The sequence below is a fragment of the Protomyctophum parallelum genome, assembly GCF_964188405.1.
Source record: "Protomyctophum parallelum genome assembly, chromosome: 21".
Taxonomy (NCBI): Eukaryota; Metazoa; Chordata; class Actinopteri; order Myctophiformes; family Myctophidae; genus Protomyctophum; species Protomyctophum parallelum.
The window spans coordinates 36,119,630-36,140,223 of NC_139713.1; the positions used below are offsets into that span (position 1 = coordinate 36,119,630).

At 41.2% G+C, this 20,594-nt stretch overlaps 1 protein-coding gene across 5 annotated transcripts in view; it reads right to left on the bottom strand.

The window, feature by feature from the left end:
* ptpn13 (protein tyrosine phosphatase non-receptor type 13) overlaps positions 1–15,078 on the bottom strand; it is a 77,292-nt gene extending 62,214 nt beyond the window's left edge. For all 5 annotated transcript variants that reach the window (XM_083794017.1, XM_083794018.1, XM_083794016.1 and 2 more), the window contains exons 1-2: positions 14,755–15,078; positions 6,650–6,769 (exon numbers count right to left, since the gene is read on the bottom strand). In XM_083794017.1, the coding sequence (XP_083650143.1) occupies positions 6,650–6,764 (115 nt within the window). In that variant the 5' untranslated portion in view covers positions 6,765–6,769; positions 14,755–15,078. The remainder of the gene's footprint in view (positions 1–6,649; positions 6,770–14,754) is intronic.
* Positions 15,079–20,594: the final 5,516 nt, after the last annotated feature.

The following is a 20,594-nucleotide window of genomic DNA, read 5'->3' on the forward strand; positions in this document are numbered from 1 at the left end:
CTCCTCCGAAGCCACAGTCAGTGGTATGGTTACAGTCCCCTTTTTAAAATATACAAAGGAATGTTTGAGCAGCTCTGCAAAATTCCTTTCTTTGACTGATATTTCACTTCGAAACGGGACAGAACGAGGAACAGAAAACGGGGGTTTGAGGTACCAAAATAATGTTTTCAAAAGCTGGAATTTACCAAGTAAATAAATGTTTCCTGTTTAAAAACCGTGAACGTTTTGAGGGGACCGACTGCAAAGAAAAGGATGAGGTTACACACAGTCTGTTATAACTCAAACTGCACATCCAGAGCATTAGGGAATTAGATCGCTCTTTGATGTTCAAATTATGTTGAAAGGTCTCAATAAAATGTAGACAAAAGTACAAGCCGTCATCATTTTGGAATACATCCACTCTACTGTGAAAGTTTAACCACTTTAAATCTGGCATCCCTATTTTTGGCACCTCTTTATAATCTAACATTTTCAGAAACGGTCTGCATTTTCAAAAATAGCTGATCTATGAGCATGTGGATTGGCTATTTTCACTGTTCTATGACAAAGTATAGGGCTTAAGTGATTAAAACAACCCACCATGGTTTGGGGGCAAACTATAATCTTTAGAATTACCATTTGCTTCAATTACTTGTTTGTTTGTTGGTTCCAAACAAGTCCATGTGAATCCCTACACAACTTGTCGCTATAGGGCACACTTCTTATCAGCCCCTAGACCAGGGAGTTGTCCTCTAAAATACATGAATACAAAGCCGCCACCCTAAACTTATTTTAATCAATATTAGAACGATTATATTTAATTTTAAACAATACGAATCTGAAGCTCTTTTATCCCTGGCTGAGAGTATGTACCAAAGCCACTTACAGTATGAATATGAAACTTATTTGAATAGAGGAGCCGTGTCTATTCCTTTGAGAACTTTAGACCCTGTCGGGTAGGAGTTGGATACAGTTCTAGTTTACAAGTGGTACTCCCTTAAACTCATTATGTGCAATAACTCCCCCTGGCCTAGTAGGGATTGCTTCTTGAATGAACAGTAAAAATTTGGTTTCTCGTGCAGGAGACCAAGTTTTGAAGCATGTGCAATGGGAAGGGCGTAACACCTATGGTTACAGCTTTAAATTAACATAGAAGATCTTAGTTTGCAGTCTGAATGACAGGAAATACTAAGATCAAACATACGGTACAGGCAAATCATGTGAAAGAAAAGCTCTTAGTTACCTAGAGGAGACTACAGCTAAGAGCCTGAGACTATGGCTGGAGAGGCATTTCTTTGCGGAATCATAAATACTCGGGATATAACTAATTCAAACAAATCGTTCTTATACAAACACAGTAGCTAACCGCTACCATTTACACATGGAATATGAATATGACCGTTGTGGTGGTGGTGGTGGATTAGTGTTTGGACAGTGTGAGGCAAATACGTATACAATGTGACACCCACAGGGTGTCATCCACACATGCATGCCATTGCCTGACAAGTCATATTGCACAGCATAAAAACATTTGAAGTGGCGTGGGAGACCGATATCCTACATCTCTGAATCCCTGTTTGGCCAAGGGATAAATCTCGCTCATGAGCTTCAGCCACTTTAGCTAGTAATGCTCCTCCTCAACATCATTTGTAACAAACTCGTATAGATTGGTTAAAATAACATTTTAAAACACACTATAAATAAAGTTGTATAAGCTATTAAATTAATTATATCCACAGAACTTAAAATTACAGGATTAGACAATGTTTACCATTAATCAATGTACTCTGTAGGTAGAAATGCCTTAACATAGTTAAGCAACTGCATAAAAAAACTGCTTCTGACATCTGCTTTTCACATTTAAGCTTCACTCAGCATTCCTAAACCGTGCACATGAGAGACCACAATCTATTCAATATGGCTACACTAACAACATAAGTTAAAAATATTAGCTGACAAAGGCCTACGCAATCAATGCAGTGCAACACTAAATGCCATGTAAACATTATTGGGAAATGAAGTGAAGACTTTCAAAGCAATGCTCCAAGGATTCAACCTTGGGTTTGAGTCTGAAATATTAGCCTTGGAGTGAAATCCTTAATTACCAAAAATTATGACCTCAGCAGAAAGTGCTGTACATAGTCCAGACTCAGTGTATGTCAAGGATGTCTGCAGTCAGGAGTTATTGGCCTAAGGCCAGATTCGACATTCTCAGGATAGTGGCAATCTTTATGTTCATGCCAAGCCTGCTGCTGCTGCTGCTGCATCATCAACACACACACACACACACCCACCCTGTAGGAAGAGACGACGATCAATTCAATAGACACAAAACAAAACTGCCGCTGGGTCAAGTTGTACACAAAGTGTCTGTGGTGCTCTTTTTGTGTGTGCGTGCACGCGTGTTTGCATGAAAATCCCTAAATTCAAACGAGGGGTCGGTAGTTTAGACATGTTGAACTAAGATGTCCTGATATTGCTTGATCGAAATGTTTCAGAATGAAACAGCAAATGAAGTCCACAATGGGTTCCCTGGTTAACAAGAGATGGCATAGTACTAGAGTACAGTAGTCAATTTGAACTGTGCCTCCTGAACATGCACTAGAAGGGTATATAGGAAAATGTGATGGCTTATTATTATTTCATGAATTTAACTTCCATTTAATATACATTTCAGCTTTGATGTGATCTATTATTTCGTAGTAAATCTCAAAACACTAGTCTTTTTTTAATGCTGTATTCTTGGGAGCTTGGGAGTTTTAAGTTTGAAAATTAACAACATGAACATTAGCATCCCTACCCAAGGGGCAAGCATTCTGCAAACATAGCAAATACACAATGTTTTCAGGCAAAATATTTAGTGTACAGCGAGGAAAGGAGTGGGCCATGTATGGAACCCTGGGGGACCCCGGTCAACTATAGGGTTTTAAGTGGTTAAAGGACCACTTCACCACTTTTCAACCTACCGTCATAGAATTGATCCCCGCGAATCTTCATGATAAAATGCCCCAAAAAAATGAATGTTCTCTGTCTGTCTCATAGGAGGGCTGTGGGCAGTTCAGAAACCCGTCCACCACATGACATCACCGATGGGGAATCAAAGAGAAACTGCAGGATTTATATTCCTGGAAAGTTGCAATGCAATAATGGAAGCCATCGTTCTCACGATAACACAAATCTCTATATTTTCTTTTAAAATCTTGTTTAAAAAATAATCCTATGAGACACAGACCGAATAGGAAACAATTGTGGTATTTTATCATAAACCATTAGTGACGACCAATTATATGAAGATAAGTTGACAAGTGGTGAAGTGGTCCTTTAAGATTGAAGTCTGAAAAACACACACTCATGGGAAAAAGTAATAAAATAAAATGTAACTAGTGAAGGTTGTTGTGAGGGACGTCTTCTCAAATGTGACCAATCCGAGATTGAGATGGCTGCTATCCGTAGATTAGAAGAAATTTAAAACGATAGAGGGTTTTGTTTGCTTTGAACCTCTTCCATGAGAATCCTGTCCATCTGTGTGTGAACAATAAAGAAGCTATTGTATCCAGATTAACATGCTAACTCCAGAGCCATGACCATTAATCTGGGAGCCCAGTATGGACAGTGCGTTGTCCAGCAGAACAGCTTGGGGTATAAATCAAAAGACAATGCTCAATGCTCCCATTTATTGCATAAGAGCTTTGAGTCAGACAGCCAACTACAATACCTTTCATTGAATAAAATGACTGGATAGCAACATGCTTCATGTTGAGGAAATGGTCATTTTGGTGGCTAAAGCACTCACTAAGTTCTGTCAAAAGTTAAAAACAAATTGATGGTCGCACGCTTATATCAGTTTGCACGTTTCAACCTGGTGCCCCTATTTTGGTCAATACAATCAGATATTTAAAAAAATTGCTTGTATATTGGTACTGGTACACGTGTAAAATATCATCCTGTCTCTAGTCTAGAACACGTCTTTCCTCTTTACACTGCTGTTTAACTTGAGGCAGATTTGAAAAACGCTTTCCCATATTGAAAGGTTTTACAACGTATTGACTTTACAGGTCTAAATGAGTTAATATAGCTCAGAGACCGAGACAGTGAATACCTTGAACACCAAACCCCATTAAAAAAAGGAAACAAATAGTTCTAAACCCCACAAGAGGCATGTGAAGGTTAAGACTCAAAAGCCACAATATCACCAAGCTATCTCATATGGGACAATGATTTAGCAATGCTTGAGTCAAATATTTAAACTTTTCAAATACAGTGTTGAGGTTAGTCTTGTTGGCTGTGAGGCAGCATAGCTGCATTCTACTTATTTAGGTTGCATTTGAGTATTAGGAATGCCGTTGACAAATGACAAACAACTTCAGCCTCAAAGTTCACACAAGAGTTAAAGATTAAGGGCTGTATTTTGCGTGTCTTAAGTAAACTTGAGTAAACTAAAGACCTGGAGGCGTGGTCAATGCTCTTTGGCCACTCAGAATAGCCAAATGGCATTGATCACACCTCCAGGTCTTTAGTTTACTCAAATTAGGGAATAAGACCTGGTACTTAAGACACGCGAAATACAGCCCCCTCAGACAGAATAATAGTTGTTCTACAAATCAGTGTGGGCTTTTCGCCTCACAAAATGCAGGATGTAGAAGGTTTACTTAAAAAAATGTTCTCACTATTAGAAAACAACTATATTACATACTGTATAGGCCTACAATGTATCAAGCTGATGAAACAGAAAAGGAGTGAACTCCCACGTCACTCTCTGAATCCGAAGACAAGAGTTGAATTGTTTTAATATAGGCTGTCTAACTATTCAGAGTCAGGTGACCAGTCCACTGGTCACTACAAAGAACAGCACAGATGACACATACTGTAAGAGTGAGTGGGTGGATGGTGACATGGCGTCACACAGAGATAAATCAAGGAGTCACGGATGGTGACCAGCGCATTTAGGAGGGTTGAAATTGTTACGTCTCTCATCCAATAACAACACGGAAGCTAAACAGAAACCGGATTATGTGGCACACCGCCAGAGACAGCTGAACCACATGCCATTGTCACATAAATCTCTCTAAAAAGGGCCATCTCTGAAAGGTTAGCCTTTCAGGAAATAAACGTAAAAGCATATACTGTAATAAGCACAAATAAGGTGGATAAAAAATAAACTAGAAGTAGAGTTAGCTACAAAGTTATTGTCTCCACCAGGCCGAAGGCATGGTGAGAGAGTATGTTTTGCACTCCGTCCGTCAGTGTGTGTGTCCGTCCGTCCGTCCGTCCGTCCGTCCGTCCATCCGTCCGTCTGTGAACAGCTAATCTCCGGCACTGTTAACCCGGTCGATGCCAGATTTTGCACACACACTCCCTGGATGCCAACGATGAACCTCTGCCCCAGAATTTCCAGAATGCCACCAGGAGGCCGCTTTGTGCAAAACAAGTTTTTGGACAGTACACCTACAGATTTTGTCCAAACATCACGCAAATTGGTACACAGTCTCTCTAGAGCCATGCACGGATCTGTGGATAACTTTGTATGCCAACTCCCTAGAGGCCAAGGAAAAACCTTTGCCTGGAATTTTTCACATTTGCTCTTTATAGCGCCACCAGGAGGCCGACATATGTAAAACACATTTTCTAATATTACTCCTTCAGATTTTATCAAAATGTCACGCAAATCGGTACACATGCTCTCCATAGTCATGTGATCAAGACTGGTTTGTTTGATTTCTCATAATCCACCCTCATTGGCTACGATTAGCTTCTAAACTTTTCAGGAGTAGCCCGCTTTGTACCCGTTTTGTACAAATCGCCACAACTACTCAACGCAGCGTCCAATTGTGGTGAAACTGTGCATGCATATTTCCACTAAGCTTTGGAAGAAATGCCACTTGACAGTTTTCAAATCAGCCTCATGGTGGCGCTACAACAGGCCAAGCATCACACACACACTCCTATCCTCCTGGTGGAGACCTGTGCCCAGAAGGGCACTTTTTCTAGTTACAGCTTGAATTACCTTTATTCACGTTCCCTACACAACAACAAACAAACAAAAAAACAACAACACAGGGCCAAAGAGAGAGAGGTGGTGTGTCAGATCCATAGTCCCGGTGTGATGTCTAGAGCTGCATATCACTAGGTAACCATGCCTAGTTCTGCTGACCTTAGGGACATGCTTTCTACTGCTGAGCCAGATTCTTGTTAAGCTATTTAATTTCACAACCAAAAGAGATAAAGAGGGAGAGTAGAAGACTCCACATAAGAATGCTAGATGATGGGGATATTAAATATTTATATAATCGCTGTCGGGAAGAAACCTAATCTCTTTTTTTCATTCTTTGTCCTTTATTCATTAATTGTGTGTTCATAAATCAATTCCTAAAATCATTGGTCACCCTTTATGTCCATCTGTGGGCTTCACAAATATAAAACAAGAGCTTTTCACAAAAATCACCATGAATCCATTGGAACATTGGAAACTTTTTCCCCGCCTCTCATTTCCTGACAAGTAAGGGGTTAAAAGCGACCATAATACGATTTCAATATATGATAATGAACAGAAATATTACATATAATTTGTGAATGTGTGAGTATGAAGTTCAGTCAGAGCAAATAGCTGCCCATGTGAATACGTTCTATTGTGGCCTGGCAACGTTTCTGCAGAATGCGGCGGGATGGATACCTTTGTGAAAGAGCTCTTGGAGGCTCTCTGCACTCTGGCTGAGGACCGCCCAGACCTCCTCCTCCTGCAGCGGACCCCCTCGCACCTCCAGAGCCTCTGCCAGGGACACGTGCATCTTCCCTGTGCAAATGAAGAGATTGCGAAAATCATGAACATTTGCATTCTGTAGTGCATGTACAGTACAGTGTTGATTTTGTCGACTAATACTAATACCAATACTTTTTTCACTGACAAACTAAATAGAAACTAAATGAACCTATGATGACTAAAACTAAATATATGAAAAACTAAACTTGTAGATTGGCAACAGGCCCGCCAAAATACATTTTAGTCGACTACCGGTAAATCAACTGTAGATTTAGTAGACTAAAATCATATGATATTTAGTCGACTAAAACTAGACTAACACTAAAACATTTCAGATGACTAAAATATGACCTTTGCTGCCAAAATCAACACTTCCGTCCGACGATGATGTAGCGCACAAGAACTAGCCGATCTACGAGCTTACAATTCTTTGCGGATGTGAGTTTGCGGAATCTTGTAGACCAATGGGCCTTGAGGGGGTTCCAGCCAGGTGGTCTCCAGCTAAATGATGGAGTTGGTAACAAAATAAATCTAACTCTTGAGAGCGTAAAATGAAACCAAATGGACCCCAATTGACCCCAAATCTGCATTACTTAATTTGAAAGACGTCTACACAATTCAACGTTTGCCTGTTCTCTCCTAATGGTACCAACATCAATACAGCATGGAATTGTGGAAATATCTTGTCCATCAACAACAAAATAGTCTACGTTTTGGGTCCGAGAGGCTAAATCTCATCAAATGGTGGTCCGTGGCTCAAATACCCAATAAATAATGGGCCTTGATATGAAAGGGGTTGAACTTGAAACCCAGCACTGGTCTATAGGAATGATAGGGCTGTCAGAATATAGATCTTTATCACTTACTACATACACCTATAACCAACGTTAAATATACAGAATTCTTGCAAAACAACAACACTATCTAGACTGGGCCACGCCAGAAAAACCTTACAGTATGTGTCTGATAACCTAGGAATGGCATACAGTACAAAAACTCAAATCACACCAACATTCTGATTCTGATTATCAGTCTTAGGCATTTAGCCAAGCTACATTCATAAAGAAGACTATTCAGTTATTTCTGAGAAACAAATCCTCGCAATGTAACTTCTAAGGCCAACTCCCACCACCTTGACATCTGAGCCGTGAGCCCTGAGTCATGCTCGGAGTCTGAAGATGAGGAGGTACAAGGCAAGCACATGATGTGCGCGCACACACAGTTACAAAGTAACACACACATACAGTACAATTCTACTCGAGTACCGGTAACTATAGATTCTTTAGTAACTGCTCATAGATTCTTTAGTAACTGTTCATTATTTATTCTAAGTTCCAGCTAGTTTCTATCGTCAAGACAGCAGCTTCCAACAGTGCTTCTTTTGTTCAGTTCAGTTCAGTTCAGTTAACCGGATATTTGAAATGACTAAGCATCTTCTAAGAGATTACAAATCTGAACTCTGACGACAGTGGACATTACTGTTTTTACATGAGTTTGACAGCCCTCTTGACAGTGACACTTACAGTCACAAAATGTTACTTACTTAAACAACCTAACAAACACTGTTTATTACGTTTCAACTTGCTTTCATGTGTCACTTAACCTCTTTCCACCTGGTGTCCCCACCTATTTTCGCCGGGATCTTCAAACTCACAAGCATGTAATCAGCTATTTTTGTCAAGTGATGTATATACATATAGGGCTCTTAAGTGGTTAAACTTAGCACAGATATCTCCTTGCAGAGAAGAGTAATAACTAGAAAAAGTGCCCTTCTGGGCACAGGTCTCCACCAGGTTATCCACAGATCCGTGCAGTTAGAGGTGAAAACACTTTTCGGCCAGTTATAGCGCCACCTTGAGGCTGAGTTGAAATTGTTCATGTGGCATTTCGTCCTCGGCCTAGTGGGAATGTGGGTGCACAATTTCAAGGAAATCACGCGATGTGTTCATGATTTGCAGCATTTTGTTTGAAACTGAGCACTCCTGTGAACTTTGGAACCTTATCAGGATGGAGTCTGATAAATCTGAAAGACCCGTTTCGTTGAATGGCTCTAGAGAGACTGTGTACCAATTTGCGTGATGTTTGGACCAAATCTGTAGGTGTACTGTGCAAAAACTTGTTTTGCACAAAGCGGCCTCCTGGTGGCGCTATAACAGGCTGTTCTGGAAAGTTTGGGGCAGAGGTTCATCGTTGGCATCCAGGGAGTGTGTGTGCAAAATATGGCATCGACCGGGTTAACGGTGGCCGAGATTAGCTGTTCACGGACACACGGACGGACACACGGACGGACGGACACGCAGACGGACGGAGTGCAAAACATACTCTCCCCACATGCCTTCGGCCTGGTGGAGACAATAATACAGCAGCTTCAGTTTATGTTGTTCCGTTTGGCTGAAAGGAGGTGAAGCCCCAATTTTATTTACAGGAGCACCTTCATACACCTTCAGACTACAGGCATGTCACAACAAGCTGTGCTTCCAGGGAGAAATCTCTTTGAATTCACTCAGCAGGCTGTTTTATACGACTTGACCTGTAGACACAAGAAGTTCATTCAACATTTTAGCTTCAGCATTTCTACTTTGCTGACTGAAGGTGCCCATAAACCGGCCAGAGCCACTGTCTGGCGTACTAGTGGTTCAGGCTCCTAGGCTGCAAATGTAGCCTGACAGCGTGTCATGGGTTTGAATCCAGATGACCTTTGCGGCGTGTCACTCCCCATCTTTCTCCCCATTTCCTGTCAGACTATGAATGAACGGCATAATAGTCCCAAAACAAATCTTTAAAAAAAAAGCGTTACCTAAAAGAAAAGTGCCCATAATAAACCAGGCAGTCAATCAACCATGAAATGCTGTGTGATGATAGAATGGGATAGACGAGATACAGTATGTTCAGCCCTCATCACTCACCATGTGGACCTAAAACACAACAGCTGCTGTGCTGTGGTGACAATGATGTCGAAATCCACCCAATCCCACCGTGACGGGATGCAAGGGAGGAATAGGAAGCTCTGGTTTTAAAGGATTACATTTGACTAGGCAAAAACCATCAGCACCTAGCCTAAATAGCTGTGTGCGTCTCTATGTGCGTGTGCCATAGGACTGCTTCTCTGATGGTCTACTGTGGTGTACTGCAACTGCAGTGTGGTGAGAAATGGTTCACTTTTGGGACATGGCGTCGCATGGGAGAGTTTCACGGTCACGAACGATAGCAGGGGTTATATATATTAATACATTCCTGTCATAATATTCACAGCTGGTGATCACCATAGAAAAAGGAGGTTAAAAGGGTAGGCTATGTATTTTGTAATAAACATCTCCAGACAAATCCTAATCTAAAAATACATGGTGGAGACAGGAGTTGGCGATTTGTTCCCCTTAAGTGAAGTAGTGAACGTAAAAGTGTGAGATTGTGTTTACGTGTCTGTCTGTCTGCAATTTCCAGTTAGACATTAAATGTCACAATACAATGTGGCCTTGTTTTATCCAATATTGACACAGTTATAAAGTTTCAAGTTATAAACACCCACCATGGTGTAGTAATGACTAATTTATGTGTAGTAGGTAATAGGCATTATGAAGCTTTTTGGGGAATTCACTAAATTATTCATGTTTTTTTATACTTGAACTGGTCAGTACTCAGTATACATGTACATTTCAGGGCATAGTGCACACAGGCCAGGGTGGCAGTTGCTCATGGGTAAAGTGGCCGCTTCGTAACTGGAAGGTTCCCAAGTTCCTCCAGAGTTAGTGTCGAAATGTCTTGAGCAAGATGAACCCCTAATTGCTCCCGATGTGCAGGTTCGTGCCTTGCATGTTTCCACTGCCATCGGTGTATAAATGTGTGTAAATGGGTGAATGTAATGCACAAATCTAAATGCATAATCGCCTTGGATAAAGGCACTATATAAATGCATCATTTACCATTCACATTTACAAAAAAAAAAACTAAATTTGTAAATTAATGTAAGTACTGTAAATGAACGCCCATGCATTTGGTGATTGGCGTGTTGTTTGTAGATTGTGATTTATAGGATAATACTTTAATAATCCCCCAGGGAACAGCAGCACAGAGAGTAGGTAGAGTAAAAGTAGAAAGTGCACAATAAGACAATAAATACAGTACTAAAACATACAATAAAAGACTATACTCATTCATATGCATGAACATAGTCACACACACACACACACACACACACACAGTGCCTTTGCGATAACTGTGATCAGTTTCTTGACCCTCGAGGGGCCCAATAAGTTAAATCGAATTTTGCATGTCACTCTGCGTGTCAGTGCTATGAAGATGATATCCAAAGCGCCATCCCAATCATAAAATGCAGTGTGTGTGGAACTGTGGATTGGGGCCGTAAATGAAATTCCTTTATACATTTCCAGTGTGTGTGTGTGTGTGTGTGTGTGTGTCAGTGTCTCGGCAGCTGCTAAGATCCCATAAGCCATTGATAAACAGCTTAATTTTTGGGAAAAGTGAAAACGAGGCGTTGTGTGCATGTGCTAAGGGTCAATGCCCATGTGCAATTTCAGATAAATTGCACAAGACAGAGGAGAACCATGCGGAACAGACACTAGACAGGTTATGATTTAAATTATATATATATATATATATATATATAATTACCCTAATTAAATTAAAAGGTTGTCAAATACAATGGAAGGCAGTGAACACAGTGGATCTTTATTCATAAAACTTCCTATTGACCAAGGGAAATAATATCTGGGCATTTCAGGAGAGACTACCCAAATAAAATATACTGGAGCACCCGACTCGCACTTGACTGTTTGACTCCGAGGGGACGACGAAAGTCAAAACGTCACCCCTGCAAAACAATAAAGGGAAAACGTGCAGACCAGTCGAGTGCACCAGTACATTTTATTTGGGTAGTCTCTCCTGAAGTGCCCAGATATGATCTTCTCGGGTGAAAGTTGTCCCTGTTGAGCACCGACGAGCCCTTCTACCTTCTGCTGGCTGAAGGGTGTACTAAGACTTCTCTTTTCCTATTGAGCAAGTTTGGGACTTATTTCCCCAATTCTCATTCATTCTCATGTAGGCCGTCTTTTTTTTATTAGTGAGATGGAACAACACCAGCTGTCCTTACAGGTCATTCTGAGTTTAGAAGATTTATGAATAAGCATGTCATACATGTTTATGCAGGAATGCATGTTAACCACTCTGGTCAATGGGAGGCGTGAGTGAGGAGTGAGAGTGAAAGTGGGTTACTACCCATCCGGCTCATTACCCATGAGAATGGGCTGAGCGGGGCGCTGTGAAGGCTGATTGTTTTGCGGCCCTTGTTATTTCAACAGAGACCTACAGTGGAATGTTTTTTATCCACGTTGATGCTGCTGTGGCGTGGAGGCCAGCTTGTCTCACATTGGCCCGTGGTGCGGTGCTGCTCATTATTGAAGGGGCTTAAGCGTGATTTATATTTTGTTACGGGCCGGTGTCCCGCGCGGAAAATAGCCGATCTACAAGCGCACAACGAGTTGCAGTGCAAAGCATTGTGAGATTGTAGATAGTCCATTTTTGATGCAGGACACCATTGCACGACTAAATATAAAATCGGGCTTTCCCTAAAGCCCTAAAGCGCTTGTAGACCTAGCAGGGGACCAAAAGACCAGACAGACATCTTTCACATTGTCTATGCCTTTTTCTTTTCCTGCAATTGGAATGTATTTTTGTTGTTGCCAGATATGAACTTCATTAAAACAGAAAATCTCTTTAGTGCTTGTAAGTCCAAATACTCTTTGGTTTAGGGAATCCAAAAGTGGGGAAAAGAAAAGGAAAATGCCTATATTTAGAATGGCTACTTTACTTCATGGAGAAAAAATATTCAAAATACATGTGCCTGTTAAAACAGAGCTTGGAGACAGTCATACAACCCACGCATAGCAGTACTAACAGATTTCTTTCATAAACAAAGCTTTAGGCTGCTGCTGCTCTGTGTTCCAAGTCTCGGCCACAGTCACAAGGACTTTAAAGAAAATAATCCTGGAAACGTGATGGTACTCGTTACATTTGCCTTTCCTGTCTGCGATCGATGATGATGCAGCCGTTAAGACGGCATGAAATGGATCTGAAAACAAGCTCTAAAGAAATTGCATTTTGGCTGAGCATCTCATGAAAAGTTACCGCAACTAATTTTCTACAGTCCTCTTTTTAGAGCCCATCGCTCTGTACTGTATCTCTCTGAGACCAAAGACATAGGAAACTCACATACCACGCTCTCTCTCCAAATCCTCTTTTTTCCAACCTCAACATCGCTTGAAAACTTAAGGAGCCACAACTCCTTCTGAAACAATCAGCTGTGAAAAAGCAAAAGCTCCAACTGACCATTTCCAACAGCATAATTCCAAGATATGAGAACGAAAGAGTTGGTTAATTTCCTCCATACATTAGAGCTGTGGTCTCAGCTGGCAAAGACATTTGGGCCAGGAGGAACCAGCAAGAGAAATATTCTTATGTGCCAAATTTGAGGTGAAAATCTCCCTGAAGTCATTCCTGCCAGGAAAATCCAGCAACACACTCTGAGTGAACCTCTATTCCCAGAACGATAGAATGCTGCCTCAGCCTGCAAACAATCTCTTCAAATTCAAAACACACACAAAGAATTTACTTTTGAAGAAGACGGCTGATGGTATGAAAGCTTGTCGTTACTGAAATGTGCCTTTACAGCAAAGAATACGATTCACTTTAAAAAGGTATATTCTGCACTGCACAGAGAACTTGCTTGCCCCTGTCTCTGTTTGACTGAACGCTCTTGGATTAGTCATCTTGACACGGGAAGAGAGAGGAGAACATCACGTTCACATAGTGGCATCCCAATTCCCTACCCCCCCAAAATAAAAAGGGAGACGTCTTGTTGGTCAGTGTCATCCAGTGTCTCCCTGTGTTTTCAAGGGCAGCCCAGGTCAGGCCAGTCAAAGGCAGATTGAGGATTATTCTAACCCCATCAGCCCAACAGCTCTGGACTGACAGCCCTCTGCAGCTCCCATTTTGGTCTCAACCTCATCCGCCCAATTCCTGCTAATCACAGGGTTGCTATGGGGACCGTGACATGCACAGCATGGTTTTACTAAACCACACTCTGACCCCCCCAAAACTCCACCCACCACCACACTCCTCCTCACTCCCCTTTCTTCACCAACTCACCCAAGAGTCTTCATCGCATTGCAGGCAGCCACTCCAGAAGATGAAAACATCCAATGCCTCATGTATTATGTCCCGTCATAGGACATAATAAACAATACATATACAATAGTATAAACCTGGCTTTTTACTGTTTTTAGTCTGTCACTGCCATCACCTCATGGTCCCCTTTCGCATTGAATTGACTAAACTAGACCAAAAACTGAATGACCTTTGGCTCCAAATAACTTCCAACTATCCAATGTTAATGAAGAAGAGGGGACCCTACAAATTGGCACCTTTCATCCCCCCCTACAACTCTGCTGAGAAATTAATCAATGTAATGTGTGTGTGTGTGTGTGTGTGTGTGTGTGTGTGTGTGTGTGTGTGTGTGTGTGTTATCTGTAGCTACTCGGCAAACGTTATTAGTAGGCCATGTCCATTGCTACTTAAAATAGACAGCGGGAGGCGGTAGCTAGCGGGGAAATGTTAGATGGGTTAACATTTAAGATTTCAGCTTTGATAAAACTGTATTGCAACTGCTGTCCCGTTTCATGAAAAAAAAATGAAAAAGAATACTTGGGAAGAATTACATCGGCTTTAGTCAATTCTGTGATGCCTCCTGTTCTGCAGACATTGTTGCAGTATGTAATCTGCACACTCCAATTCTGACGAAGACACCAATACATAAACGCATTGTTTACCAACATTACAACAGCAGGCAACAGCAGCGCTGTCTGTGTTTCACTGTTTTCATTATACCAAAGTGGCTGTCTCAGGCGGTTATCGCTTCAATAGCAATTCAATGGAACTTCTTCCCAAAAAAACAACGGGAGCTTGTCTTTAATTATCTGACACTTTCGGCACGAAACAAAACTTACCAGGCAAGTAATGTTCTTAGAGAAGCGCTGCTCGTCCGTCCAGGACCAGGCTAGGAGGAGGAATGCTGCGCAGCGCCATCCCATCCACCACAATGAAACATCTTGGAACTAGGCAACAGGTTTACCTTCGAGACGAGCACATTCGGCTATTTAAAAAACAAAAACAAACGCCAGAAGCGTTTTAGAACATATTTTATTAAGCTGTTTTGTTATTTTAGTATTCTCTCGAGCGAAACTGAATAAAAGTCTTAGTTTAAAAAGTCGTTTAGAGGCACTATAGTAGACAGCGAGCTACTCCTTTCTGGCAGCAAAGTTCCCATTACCACTGCTGAGTAGCATTTAACCCCTCCTTCCCCGGCCCGCTCCCTCCCTTTGGAACGTCTGACTGCATCTGACTGCGAGGAGTACATTGAACAAGGAGAGGACACATAGACGTCAAGTTAAACTGGACCTGGAAGTGGACAAGTGTAAACTAGATAAAGTGCCCGATCGGGGCGGTATCCGGAGAACTCGCCAGTTTACGATTTAGTGCATTTTTGTTTTACTTCACCTTCATTTAAATTGCATTGAATTGAGAGAGAGAGAGAGAGAGAGAGAGAGAGAGGATAGTTGTTTAAAGTTAACACTAAAGAAAGTAGGAATGCTAAAAGTTTAAACACCAAAGTACAGAAACAATTAGCTCTGGTCCATAGCTCTAATAGTGGCGACTTGGTAAACTGGCGAGTTCTCTGGTATCCCTCGGGGGACAGGTCCCCACCAGGGGTTGTGGCCTCCTGGTGGCGCTATAAATAGGCCAATGTGAAAAGGGTGCCATTTCTTCTTACGCCTTGGATGGAAATTGGATGATTTGAGGCATTTTCTTTCAAAAAATGTGTTTAGTAAAAATACACCTGTTGGTGGCGCTATAACAGGCCAATATGAAAAGGGTGGGATATATTCCTTCGTGAAAGATTTCACGTAGCCTATTGCACGCTGCGTTCATGATTTGAGGCTTTTTGTTCAAAACGGGCCAATCCTGCAAACTTTGAAAGCCAATGTTAGCCAATTACGATGGAATATTAAATATCGGACAGATCCGGCTTGAACACATGGCTATAGAGATAGTGTGTAACGATTTGCGGGATTTTTGGACAGAATCTGGAGGAGTAATATAAAAAAAAATGTTTTTCAAAAGTCGGCCTCCTGGTGGCGCTATAACAGGCCGTTCTGGAAAATCTGGGGGAGAGGTTCATCGTTGGCATGCATCAAGTGTGTGTGAAAATTTGGCATCAACCGGGTTAACGGTGCCGGATTAGTTGGTAACAGACGGATGGACAGACAACATGGAGACAACAACATTTCGTTGTGATTTATTATTATTATTATTATTATTGTTAATAATATTATTATTATTATGTATTTTCATTACCTCTTTTACCAAACTGGCTCACTCACATCACCAGGCTTTCAACCTCAGAGGAAACCCCAACCCCCAACAAAATAAGACTACATGTATGTTGTTAAGGACCACAATGGAAACAAACAAGCCCCTATAAGGCTTTTTGTGTTATCCCTTTTAACAATCATTGTAAACATCTGTACAATTTGCAAACTCTTAACAAAGTATTCAATCAATCAATCAATCAATCAATCAATCAATCAATTAATCTCATTTCCGAGGAGAGCTCGTGACTTTTATGACGGTTAGGACCTCTCCTTGTTCAATATATGCCTCAGAGTAACCAGACACCCCACTACCACCGTTCATTGGCTCTCTGCTGGGGGAGCGTATTACAAGATGCGTCTCTATAGTAACCTGCGACCAGGAGGAAAATAATACCGAGAAAGCTGGTCCTGTATTTATCATACACAGTAAACAAAAAAACAAAAAAAAGGGGGGGGAAGGGGGAGAAAGAAATAAAGAAACTGTCACTGTTTATTAATTTAACTCTAAGAGTGTATGGATGAATTAAAGCTGCAATCCAGAAATTATTTGAATGAATAAAGTCAACTTTAACATAAGGATTTTAGTTTTACTGTGTAGACTATAGAGGCAGTCCCTTTGTACTGATTTAAAATATGTTCTGTGCTACACAGGAATCCAATCATGGCCCATGGGTCAGGTCACCTGAACCCAAAAAACTGAAAACTATAATTCTGCCCTTGGCTTCACCATCTCCCTCTGCCTCACCTCCCACCCCCACCAATCTCCTTTAGCTTCTCTTCATTCCACTGGCATACATAATCATGGGTCATAGCAGCAAGACATAATTATAGTGGCACAAATGTTTTTGGTCTGCTGTGACTATAGCATTAAATAGAGTCCACTGTCAAGTTTTCACTAAAGTTATATGACTTAGTAGTAGATTTTCTTTCTTTTTTGTACCACAAACAATGGAATTTAGTGGGAAAATGCACCCTAGTCCGACAGTTTTTGTTAAGCCCTTGCTACCTTCTTTGTTAGAAACGTAATACTACTAGAAGGCAAAGTCTACTTTGGGAATTTCTCTTTTTTCTCATTTTTCAAGCAGGAGGCCACAGCGTTTTTGTTCAGTATTAAGCTGTGAGCTTTATGCAACCTTGCGGAGCAGTGTGGTGTACACTACAAAACTGTTCAGTATTATTTATTGTTTTTTGTTGAACAATGTGACCGAGGCTGGTATATAGACTTATTTTGCTGCCAAAGGACGACATCCATAAATAAACAAATAAGAAAGAGTCCCTAAGTTGCACAGCACTAATGAATGAACTTAGTCTGTTCTTATTCAGTGATCCTGTAAGAAGTGAACACAAGAAGCTTAAGTCTTTTGAATTGCAGTGTTCTTCACACTTAACCTTAATGCCTTTAATACGCCTAATGCAAAGGTTTTTCTCAGTAAGGGCTCATTATGTATCTTATGTTATGATTTATCTTACAATATTGCAGTAGCTAATTAGCATTTTAACTATTTCCTTTCAGACGGGACAGGGTGCAAATAAGTAAGTTAGATAACATAACAAGTGTAGGCCTACATTATATCTAAAGGAAAGCTGTATAAGGAAATTCCCATCGTTTAACCCCAATAGAACACGAGCACATGCACTGCCCATGTTTAAGGCATACCACAAAACCACATCAAGGGCCTTTGTTCTTTGGGAGCCAAGTTCCCATCCCAGGAGTCAGGAAGCAATTCACTGCTGAGTACTTCCTTCCTCTTGAAGTGCCATTCTTCCATTTTTTACTCAGCCTTCGCCATCTAGTGGCTAACAAACAGCATTGCATTCAGTGTATTATATAAACAGTAGCCTACCAGTTGCTCATGGTAGCCCTCTGTCGTGACTCGTGAGAACCCATGTCCAGCTCTGTCAACAACAGCTAGAGTTGCAGTGGTGTACATGGTACATACGTGTGTGTGTGTGTGTGTGTGTGTGTGTGTGTGTGTGTGTGTGTGTGTGTGTGTGTGTGTGTGTGTGTGTGTGTGTGTGTGTGTGTGTGTGTGTGTGTGTGTGTGTGTGTGTGTGTGTGTGTGTGTGTGTGTGTGTGTGTGTGTGTGTGTGTGTGTGTGTATAGGCCTACGCACACAAGCAAACAATTAAAACATTATTGATGTTGTTGCTGTTAACTTATCAGTCAATTCTGTTAAGTTTCTGTAAGAAGAACTGTTTGAGGATTGCTCCCATGTGATGTGTAAAGTAGGCCTAGCTAATTTTGGCATTGGTTCCTGCAGTGGTGTCCAGCTAAATGTTTGTCAGAATAGGATACACACACTCTCAGACACCTGCCTTTACACTCAGAGTTGTGATTGTATAGCTAGGTCTAGATAGATTTGGGTCCAACAAGAGATAAAAATCGTATCAAATGGGTGTCAGTGGCCTAACGCATATATATCAAACTGGAGGTCCATGAAAACTAAACCGGTTCAGAGGAATCACTGCATTGATTGCATTCGTGTTCACATTCTGCGCGGGACGATGGATCAGAGAGCGGCTTCTCCCTTCCCTCCCAATCCCCATCCAATCCACACAGATCTCTACCTCTTCCCAGGCTTTGACGTCAGATGTGCTCCCTTTTCGGTTGCCATGGCGACATATTTCCCCAACCCCCTCCCTCCCTCTCCTCCAGTAGCTCCCACAATGGTCCAGCCAGCCAGCATCTTGCAGCACAATGGTTGCACTTGCAAGGTGGTGAAGCGCAGCGCAGCGGGGAGTGATTCAGCATCGCTGCTAGCCTCGGCTCCTCTCCCCATCCGTTTTTTATTTCCTTGTCGCCGTTTAATTTTTGTTGTGGATTTATTCTCCATCATTTTTTTGCTTTTTTCTTTGCTTTCAAACTCAAGAAGACAAGACATTTTTTTGTTTGTTTTAAACATGTTTCCCGTCGGAATGTTTTGAACGTGCAGGACTAGGACTGTCACCCCTGTCACCGGACTCCGGATCGTAACCAGCTGGCACGGAATGGTAGGTCCGTGGATGCGGTAGCCTGCCGGAGGAGGGTGGGGTGATGAATATTGATTACAAGGAAGGTTAATGAAGTCGACTTGACAGTTGAAAGGGACAGCAGCAATAATAAACCCCATTTTTATAACTCCACCAGGCACCAGCGCGTCGAGTAGATTATGTTATTGCAACAAGGACTGCATGCGAGGACATTTTAAGGTGGCGTTGAACTGTCTTGACCCGGCGGATAGTGTTATTTTGTCAGCCAGGTTATTCAATATCTAGCCTACTCTATCCATCCTATAAAGACAACGCTAAATGTTAAAATAGCCTATGTTATCTAGTCGGCTATTTCCGTCTATTTCCTGACATGTTTCATCCAGAATATCATCATGATGATGATGAGACAATTAATTTGGATTTTTAAAAACAGTCCGGGTTCGTTAGCCTATTTCACTTTGGGAAATTGGGTTTTGTCGATAGCCTATCCTCAACAAAATGAAACGTAACACATTCGTTTCGCTGCTCCCCTGAATTTTACATTATTCATTGCTTTTTAGGCCTATAATGTTCCTGATGTTATGAAGCCTGGCGTTATAAGCAATCTGCATATTCTTGTAGATTCAAAACATAGCCAAGCCAGCCTTATACGACCCTTTATTTTGTCCATAAACGGAACATGCAGCCATCGTTTCCATCAAGGTCTTCTTCATCCCTTCTCCTCCCCCTCACAAGTCAGCTGCGTATCTTGAACATGCAGTCTTTATTTCTCCCAGTCCCATCTCACCTTAAATTAAATAGAGGAAGATATAGCCTACTTATCCTGATATCCTCATCGTTGCATAAATGTATAGGCCTAGCAGTAGGCCTACATGACTCCTAAAATAAACGAACCAATTTAATTAATTCATAATTATTGTCAACATTGTTTAATATTGGTGATATAAGACTGCATGATGGGCCTGCAAAGAAAAGTAAAGTTTGCATGGTTTATAGGTTAAAGGTCTTGTGTAGGCTATACCTCATCAAAATCTAATGAAACTAAATTAGATTTTGGGATCAAGCTGCCTTTAAAATGATTTAGGTAGAAGTTAACACACTGCAGATCAGGCCTAATACCCAGTGCTGCTAATGCAGCACCATAATGGAACAACGAACAAGAGATGGGCAAAATACATTGAAAATGTATTTTGATACAAAATACAAATACTGGGTCAAAAAATGTATCTAAATACAAAATACAAAATACATCTTCCATCCCAGCGAAATACAAATGACAAAATACAGAAAAAGTATTTCAAATACGTATTTCAAATACATGTATTTCAAATACTGCCCATCTCTGCGAACAACCACAGGAAATTCAAATGCTAAGGAAGGAAGAGCCATGTTAAGTCTTTGGCAATTGCTTGATTGTCTATAAATTATGTTCAACATGCATAGGA